General features: G+C 30.7%; 1 protein-coding gene across 2 annotated transcripts; it reads right to left on the bottom strand.

Moving 5' to 3' along the window:
- Nucleotides 1–1,802: 1,802 nt before the first annotated feature.
- LOC145102823 (agglutinin-like protein) lies at nt 1,803–8,551 on the bottom strand. Of its 2 annotated transcripts, XM_079040305.1 has the most exons (9): nt 8,148–8,551; nt 7,620–7,770; nt 6,860–6,944; nt 6,618–6,738; nt 6,403–6,492; nt 4,940–5,353; nt 3,632–3,771; nt 2,742–2,855; nt 1,803–2,081 (listed from the first exon to the last, which is right to left on the bottom strand). In XM_079040305.1, the coding sequence occupies exons 1-9, from the start codon at nt 8,169–8,171 to the stop codon at nt 2,078–2,080; spliced, it is 1,143 nt and encodes a 380-aa protein (XP_078896431.1). In that variant the 5' UTR covers nt 8,172–8,551; the 3' UTR covers nt 1,803–2,077. The 2 variants fall into 2 exon arrangements, with proteins under 2 accessions (XP_078896431.1, XP_078896439.1); XM_079040313.1 differs by lacking the exon at nt 6,403–6,492.
- Nucleotides 8,552–9,137: the final 586 nt, after the last annotated feature.

The raw sequence follows: 9,137 nt of genomic DNA, 5'->3' as shown, positions 1-9,137 counted from the left end.
AGCCTCCATTGCACTCCTTTGATTCTGATCCTTCCGAATATATGCACAGCAAGACTCAAGGCTAAGAGGAGGGTCCTTTCTAAGAGATTCGCTCCGGACCTGGTTAAACTCGGGATCCAAGCCGGCAAGAAAGATGTGGACCCTGAATCTTGACAGCGCCTTGTTTACCGCCACCACTGCCTCAACATTATCAGATTCATCATTCATACGTGTGTCAATCTCTTGAAAGAGACTAACCAATTCATTGTAGTAAGTTGCTAAAGGTCTTCCGTTCTGGCGAGTGCTGAAGGATTTACGGTTTAGTTCAAAGAGTTGGGTCTCATCTGTCCCGTCATAAAAGGTTTTCGATACAGCACTCCAAATTTCAGCCGCCGTTTTCAGTCGGATGAATCTTCGCATTAGGGTTGGACTCATTGAATCAATGAGCCAACTTTTCACTTTGTTGTTATCCGTGCTCCATTATTCGATAAGTTTCTCATTCGTTGTTGGTTTAACCGAGGATCCAGTAAGAAAACCGGATTTGTTACGAGCTCCTATGCGCATCTCCATTAACTAAGACCACAAAGGATAATTATTTTCGTCAAGAATGACACCAGAAGGGAACGGTGCATCTTGAATGTTTTGTACAACGACTGGTGCATTCAAACCAGATCCACCTCCAGTTTCAGATTCCACCATTGCTTCGATCTGTTACAAGACTTTCAAAGGATTTGCTCTGATACCATGAGAGCTTGAGAGAATACGTATGGAGGAAAAGGGTTTCCAGATTTTCAATATATGATAAATAAACAGAGTACAAGGATTTATACAGATACAAAATAACAAACTTCTAATCTATATGCTACAAACAAGAAAATACAACCGGTTGATAATTATCTAGAAAATTAGAGCTTATCCAGCTCTCGCCAACAATAATCATATAACATAAAGACAAACAAGGTAGAGAGCGTAGATACAAGAAGTTGATCGTTCGGAGCTGCATTAAGAAAACGAAGAAGGGTCGTGATATTGTAAAAGATCAAGAATGCAACATGAAATTTGAAGATCAATATAATAAATGTGTTTGAATGAAATTATTTGAGACACATAATATATGTGCAACATGGAAATTGAATAAATAAAATAAGCCGGTTAAAATGTTGCTTATTTTGATCGTAAAACAAAAGGTATTTGTTGCATATTTCATCTAGAAAATCAGTTTTGTTAAGACTATCATATAAAAAAGGAAACATAATTACATTAAGACTTCTTTACTACTGTGACACAGACTACCACTATCTAGCACACCATCCCGTGTGCATTGTGGTGGCCGTGGTGTGGTCTATCGTTGTCCCCATCACAACTGACCACACCCAATGAAAAGGATCTCCTAACTTTTTCCTTTTGACATCTTTATTTCTTTACATTTTAAATTTGTTTTTTTCAATTTCATTATTTAATTTTTTTTTAGATTGAAAAAGAATGATGTGTAACTATGGATATACCAAGCTCATGTGGTGATGAAATAGCAGTGTCATGACACCAATGATGAACTTTTTAACCGAAATCCAAACCAGAACCTGTTGGTGGTATTCAATCCGGTTCTCAGTTCTTAGTTTACAATTTATTCAGTTTCTAGTTTTTTCGAATCAACAGACTGTTTTACATGCCTACATGACACCCCACGTCCCCACCACATTTGTGGCAGTGGTAAGTATACCAGATGACCTAAAAAAACTTTCAACCTTTTTTTTTTTTTGAGTAACCTCAATGAAAACCAATTATAAATCTTTCAAGTTTCATCTAGGTAAATATACATAGACTTCATCAAGTCGATCATGTTTATAACAAATATACAATACTCACAAAAACTATTATGTATTTTCTATGTTACACACATCGAGTAAAATAGGTATATGCGTAACAAAAATCAACTTCATGGTTCAAGTAAAGTGGCTTCGCCTCTCCACAACAAATACAAATACAAATACAAATACAAATACACCTTTTTGAAGTAAATCGAATTCTACAATACTTAAATAATCAATGAGTTGTAGGCTTCCACTATTCAAGAAAATCATACCCGAAAGGATTTTACTCAGCTGAGAGAAAAATGAGAACATTCACCAAGAATTCATACAACAATAATTAAAACACACACACACAGAGTGATTTTTGGAAAAAAAAATGATAGTTGGATGGTTGTTTTCCATAAATATTTTCATAATGTTGTCCATAATCATTCAAATCCCACAAATAGTTTCACTCACACTTTCACTTTATACTTCAAATCATTTGTTTATTATAGCATCCTAATTCATTTCTTTCTATTATAGCGTTGCACTTTTAGTATAATATTTTTCTTAGTAGAACCTTTCACTTTGAAAAATCTCCACAATTATAGCATTGAAAATTTGTTTTGTATTTGTATGACACTGCTATAATCGGGTAGATTTCTCAAAGTATAGTGTTGTAATAAGAACTTTAAAAAAAAAAAAAAGATGCTATAAATAACAAATAAAGAAAAGTAAATTGCTATTTCTTGCAATCTAGCCCTTCAATTTATGCAACAAAGTGGTTTCATTTTCACTTAAATGTTGCATCTTTTGGTTTTAAAATGAAGCATTATTGCATATTTTATAATACAAAACTCCTGTGATGCATAAACTGGGAAAAAGGTGGCACGATCTTAAATAGACACACATTTAACCCTATAAAGATACTAAAAGCTAAAAAAATGGAGGTGTAAAAGACGGAATTACCCTTGTGACTGAAGATGTTCTCCGGATAACTTGGGTGGCCTATGAAAAAGCAAATGAGCCACAATGCGGTCGATTGGATTTGTCTTTGTCTCTCCTTCAGGCTTTCTTGATGAGCTGTCATTGAAAGAATATGCAGATACATTACTCAAATAAAAAATAAAGAATGATAAATTACTAACTAAGAGAAAATAAAGCTTTCCCATGATTCCTTTAGTTTCTCCTTATATTTAATTTCAATTTTCCTGTGGCAAAAGAAATTACACAAGCATCATATGTTGAAAATATTTCACTTTGTGAATTCCGGAAGAATCTTACGGAATTGGAATTCGAGATTCCATTCCATGGCATGTATGGATGCAAATGGATGGAATTCAATTCCATCACATTCCTTCGAATTCCATGAATTCAATTCCATTCTTCCTTTTTTTATTATTATAAGACCAAAACAAGCTCATTGTATATATCCAAATAACTAAAAAAAAATTAATTACAAGTAGAAATTTAACTATATTCAACTTTTAACGTGTGACAAATTACAAATCTTTCATATAGAATTCCATTCTTCCAATTTTTATTATTATAAGACCAAAACAAGCTCATTGTATATATCCAAATAACTAAAAAAAATTAATTACAAGTAAAAATTTAACTATATTCAACTTTTAACGTGTGACAAATTACAAATCTTTCATATTCCAATTCCCTTAAATTCCTATTCTTTTGAAAGATTCCATTCCTTCCAAAAAAACATCATGCGAACCAATTTAGAAGATGAATTAGGTGTTCACAAGACATGGATTATATAGTTTATACATGAAAACAAAACTCGAATGAATACTTAGCCTTATAAAACAAATTAACAATGACATATTGATGATTATGTAACTAACCTCTTTGTTTCACCTAATCTTTCTTGAGTGACAACATTTGGTACTTGTTCATTTGAACTAATTGCATATTTCCTCTCCAATGCATTTTGAGCCAATCGAAACAAACTATCTCTTATACAAAGCCTTATTTGAATGCCTAACTGAAAGAAAAATACCTCTTCATTAGTCTCTCACAAGATGACCTATCTTTTTGTTTTGATGGAATGGAATGAGTCATTACATTCCATAATCATGTTTGGTTCGTCTATAGGAATGGAATGAGTTTTCATTTGAATTTTTTATATTATATGTAAATAGATTGTCTAGTTTTAAGTCTACTCCATACATTATGTAAAATTATAATTAATGAACTTGTATGTGTATACAAACATGAAAAATTAAAAGCATAGTAAAAGTTTATTAAAAGCCAAATAAGATTATGATAAAGAATATATTTGCAAATTATATTAGAAAATAAAAGTATAATTCAATTGAAAGTCATGAAAACTTAAGAAAAAGACTTGTCATTTAAATTACAGAATTTAGTTATAAATAATCAACTTTTAATTACAAAAATGAAAAATCTAACAAAATAAAGCTCATTACAAAATAAGGTTACAATAAAAAAAATTATTTATTAGTTATTTCAAGAAATAAAATTATAATTCAATTAAAATCATGAAAACTTTAGAAATACACATTTCATTAAAAATGCATAATTAAATTAAAAATAATGAACTTTTATGTACAAATATGAAAAGGAAACACAATAATAGCTCATTAAAACCCAAATAAGATTATATTAAAATATATTCTATAGCTATTTCAAAAAATAAAATTATACCTCAACTAAAATCATGAAAACTTTAGAAAAGGATTTGTCAATAAAATTTCAGAAATAAAAATGGGTTATATTGCAATTTTTCATTCCTATCCATGATGAAATAGAAATTATACCCCCAAGCTAATGAATGAATATTAACAGAAGGCCTTTCCCAAAAAAAGATAAAAAAAATTAACAAAATGGAAGGAATCTCATTTCTTTAAGAATAGCCCATTCCATTCCATCATACTTCATGCAAAACAAACTGTTTTTTTCATCCCATTGAATAACTCATTCCATTCCTTCCCTGATTCCATCATACCAAAAACTATCATTACAATATGAGAAATTAAATATCCTCCTACTTTTCTTTCCTACCCATGTGAAATAATAACAAGTGTCTTAAAATATTATTACTTTTATCAAAATATGACACTTGTCACCATTTCACATAGGTAGGAAGAAAAAGTAGGATGATATTTAATTTCTCTTATAATATGATTTACCGTTGAAACAACATTTTGTAGTTGATGTAAAATGGCATCTTCCAATGAATTTGTGTTCATCACAAGAGTGTTCAAACTTTCATCAATTTGGCTTTCATTTGAACAACTTGTGAAACTTGAATTTTGTCTAAACTCTTGTTGTTGTTTACATATAGCAAACAATGCCCTCATTTGTTGACGCCTCCTTAGTTTTTCAATCTTTTCTTGAGGTGTCATCATACTCAAAGGCATCATCAAAGAAGAGCTTCCAGATTCAAATTGTTGATTTCCCATTATGCTTTTATAACCACAAGGAGACTTCTTGTATTCAGTTTCTTGATTTCTAGACATTGAAGAAGGTATTTTGATATGTTGTGTATACCCTCTTTCAAATTCTTTACCTTCATTTCCAAGAGAAAACCAAGGATCACATGCCTGTATATGCAAAGAAATATTATCAGCTCTAAAATGCATATAAGAATGCATAGAGGTCATAATTCAAGAAAAAAAGAAAATGATATTATATCAAGGAGTAATGAAATACTAAAATCAATTTGGAACTAAGATAAAAAAAAACCCCTTCAAAGTGATAATACAAAGTATTTGTCACGAGAATCTATACAACTTATGAACATATAAAAGGAATATTACAATAAGACTTATGGAATTTCGGTTGTGTTTGTTATGATGTGAAGACAAATTCTAGTAAACTTGATTCATGATTGGGTAAGTAGATGCATCTTTATTACAAAAATGCATCAATTCTTTAGTATCTGCTTAAGCCACCACTCAAAAGTATGTATGTTGGAAAGGGGAAGAAGGGCAAAATAACCATTTTACCATTTTGCATTTCTAAAAGGGTCTGAATTTTTAAGATCTGGATTTTTAACATGCTGTTTGGTTGGAACCTCTGAATTGCTGTGTTGAATGATAAATATGACCATTTTACTATTTTGTATTACTTTTTGTTGAATTCAATGTTTTTGTTTTAAAAAATAACTAAACCAACTCCTTGAATAACACCATACAAAATCCAAATCAAACATAAATATTTTCAATTAAGAGGCAACTAAATAGGACCTAAGTCATGTTCTTTTTGCATCAAGTCAAAAAGAAACACTCATAAAGCTTACAACAACCGAAAGCCATTCATTACCATAAAGTCAATAAGTCAATAAGTAGTTTTTTAAAAAGTGTTTGTCTTAGCTTATACATGTTTTAAGGGTATTTGTCTTTTACAACCCAAAAAGTTAAAAAAGGGGTTTTGAAAAGTTAGAAATTCTAACTTATTGAAATCTCCTTTTTGAAGGGTTAATGAGAAGTTATTTTAAAAGTCCTTTTCATATTGCCAAACACTTTTTTTTTTGACTTATTGACTTTTCAAAAAGTCAATAAGTTGTTTTTAAATCAAATTCCAAACACCCTTTTACTCTCATAAACAGCAACCAACATATAGCTCCACTAACATCTAGAACCAGAATTACCTTTTTGATTCCGATTCCGATTCCGATTCTGATTCCGATTCCGTTTTCATCTGGCATTCCAATTCTTTGTGCGTTATTTGAAGAAGCTGACTGTGAAAACCGATAAATCTGTGATAGCTCCCCATATGTTGTAGCTCATGTGCACAACCACAGTGAACATGCTCAGGATTTTTATCCAAAAACAAACCATAAAACTAAAGTTATACGAACAATACCTTTCCATTTTTGCCCTCACTGCATTCCATCAGCTCCAAATTTGTGTTTACATCTTTTATATGCAAACTTGGAGATTCCATAGATGAAATGTTTGTGTTTTCATACACCAAGTCATTGTTGCTGCAAAACATCACTTGTGAGGATATTAAGTCAGATGAATAACATCAGAAGGATCAAATATAATCATGGAATAAAAATATGGATTATAATATTTGAATTAAGTGAACAATAACTACATTACCTTAATATTCTATCAAGATCATCAAAGCTCCCCACATTTGTCCAACCATAATCAACAAAATTACTATCTACTTGAGCCTTTTCATCTGTTAAAAATCAATGATATTTTAGAACCCAAAATCTACTAACAATAAATGCACACCATTAAGACATATATATATATATATATATATATATATATATATATATATATATATATATATATATATATGTATCAACCCTCATACTGATGCTTGTAGAAACTCCAGAAAAAATGAGGGTGTGTTTTGTTCATGGATTCCGATGGAATTGGAATTCAAGATTCCATTCCTGGGGCGTGTTTGGTTGCCAAATGGATGGAATTCAACAATGTTGGAATCGTTTAAATTCCATGTTTGATGGATTTCATTATTCCTAAGGGAGTGTGGAAGGAATTCAATTTCGTTCTTCTTTTATATGCAAAGACTAAAATACACACATTTATACATGTTAAAATATATAACAACATGAATTTAATTACATATAATTATATGGGTTAATCTCATAAAAGGCCTTATATTTTTTGTTTTTTTCTGGATTAAACCTCATTTTTTATTTTTTTTCCCCGAAAAAGACCTTGTATTTTTTCATTTTTCCGAAAAAAACCTTCAACTTTGTCTTTTTTGTTTTCTAAAAAAAAAAACCATCAACCTTCTAACTGTTTCCAAATAAACCCTCGACTTTTTTAGTTTTTCTCGAAAAAACCCTTGCATTTTAAATGTTTTTTCGGAAAAAGTTCATACCTTTGTGTTCAAGATCCAGTTTTGTAGCATTAAATGGAGACACCTTTCTGTTTTCCTCATATAGCTCTGGAGTTATCTCATAAGTTTCATCAGGATATGGCACAATGTGATCTTCATTTTCACCTGTTTTTCCCCATATGATATTCGCAAGCTGATTTTTTTTTTTTTTAAATGTATAAGTTAAATGTAAGCTCCATTTGTATTACAAATATCCAAACAATATGAAGCTGAAATTACTATAGAAACTATAATTACAAGTAAAGATAGATAGATGCATTGATCATAGTGGTTGAAAACTCAGAAATCGGATAACTGTAATGTATCCAACATATAAAAGGACTTGTGGTCTTATTTTTTACTCTTAACAAAAATCTCTCTGATGATCATCCAAGAACACCATTAAACGTTAATCACCTCAAACTAAACTCACAGGGAAGCATGAAAAGAGTACTCCATTTTTTCTATAAGCAAACATTTATTGAAGTAAAAGGAAAAAAATCGAACAGCAAAAAGGGAATTTCTACAAACCTCTTCGCCTTCCCACTCAAACATCGTTGTAAATATCACCTTCGAAGCTCAATAATCCCACAAACAAATAGTAGCAGTCACTTCTTAACCCACACATCGCCGATTATCCGCAATATAAGATAAATTCGTTATCTAAACATCAATCAGGAATCACTGTAAGCTTCACCCAGAACAAAAACTATCAAAATTCCTTAGTTGTAATCTCAAATTTCAAGAGGTTAACTTGAGTTCTTCGAAGGGTAGCACAAAGCTTAGAGAGAGAAAGTGGGTCACAAACAGGTTAGCAAAACGAGAGGTGGAGATTAGCTTAGAAAGGGAGGACACTTGTGAGGTGGAGCGTATAGTGTATCTAGAACTTGTGGTTAGGAAAGCAATGATCAAAGTCAAGGATGCAATTGGAGTATTGGATCATAGAATTTTGAAATTTCCCATTTTTTTAGGTTTTTGATTTTGATCTTTTGTTTGGATTTGGCGGGGAGATATGTGGGCGGAGGCTTCCTGTGGGTCGCCTTTCAATGGTCCGACATGCTCTACTCCTGGTGGCCAACTTTATTTTCTGCCCATTAATGAATCCATGTCATATTTACTAGTTATAAACCGGAGAAAACACCGGTTTGTGATTTTAAATTTAGAGAAATCTCAAATAAAGTTTTAATAATTTATGACAGTGTACGGTTTAATTCTAAATTAAATCACTAATCATTAATCCTTTTCAATAAATCAAAGTTTTTTTTGTCACGTGTCAATCTTTTATAAGTTTCCATACTTGTCATTTTATGGTATTTTTGAAATAAATATTATCCACTTGTCAATTTTTGTTTTTTTTTCAATTTTTAAAATTAAAGTCATATATTTATATATGTAAAGTACTAAATATCATATATATGATATTAAATTGCAATAAATATGTTTCTTCCTTTCTTAATTTAAAGTTATACATTAAAAAATATTTTATGTTTATACTTTAATGTTTAATCTTTTTTAAATCAA

This window comes from Lactuca serriola, chromosome 1 (assembly GCF_051521515.1).
Source record: "Lactuca serriola cultivar US96UC23 chromosome 1, Lser_US96UC23_V15, whole genome shotgun sequence".
NCBI classification, from domain to species: Eukaryota; Viridiplantae; Streptophyta; class Magnoliopsida; order Asterales; family Asteraceae; genus Lactuca; species Lactuca serriola.
Note: the sequence above shows the minus strand (reverse complement) of the source record. Positions and strands in the feature narration are given on the sequence as shown.

Excerpts from the sequence above, each read along its gene's own strand:
- LOC145102823 (XM_079040305.1), bottom strand. The coding sequence starts at position 8,171 with ATGTTTGAGTGGGAAGGCGAAGAG. Across the intron at positions 3,772-4,939 it reads TACAAAATGTTGTTTCAACG|TTAGGCATTCAAATAAGGCT; the intron begins GTAAATCATATT and ends TTTTTCTTTCAG. Across the intron at positions 2,856-3,631 it reads AGATTAGGTGAAACAAAGAG|CTCATCAAGAAAGCCTGAAG; the intron begins GTTAGTTACATA and ends TTTCAATGACAG.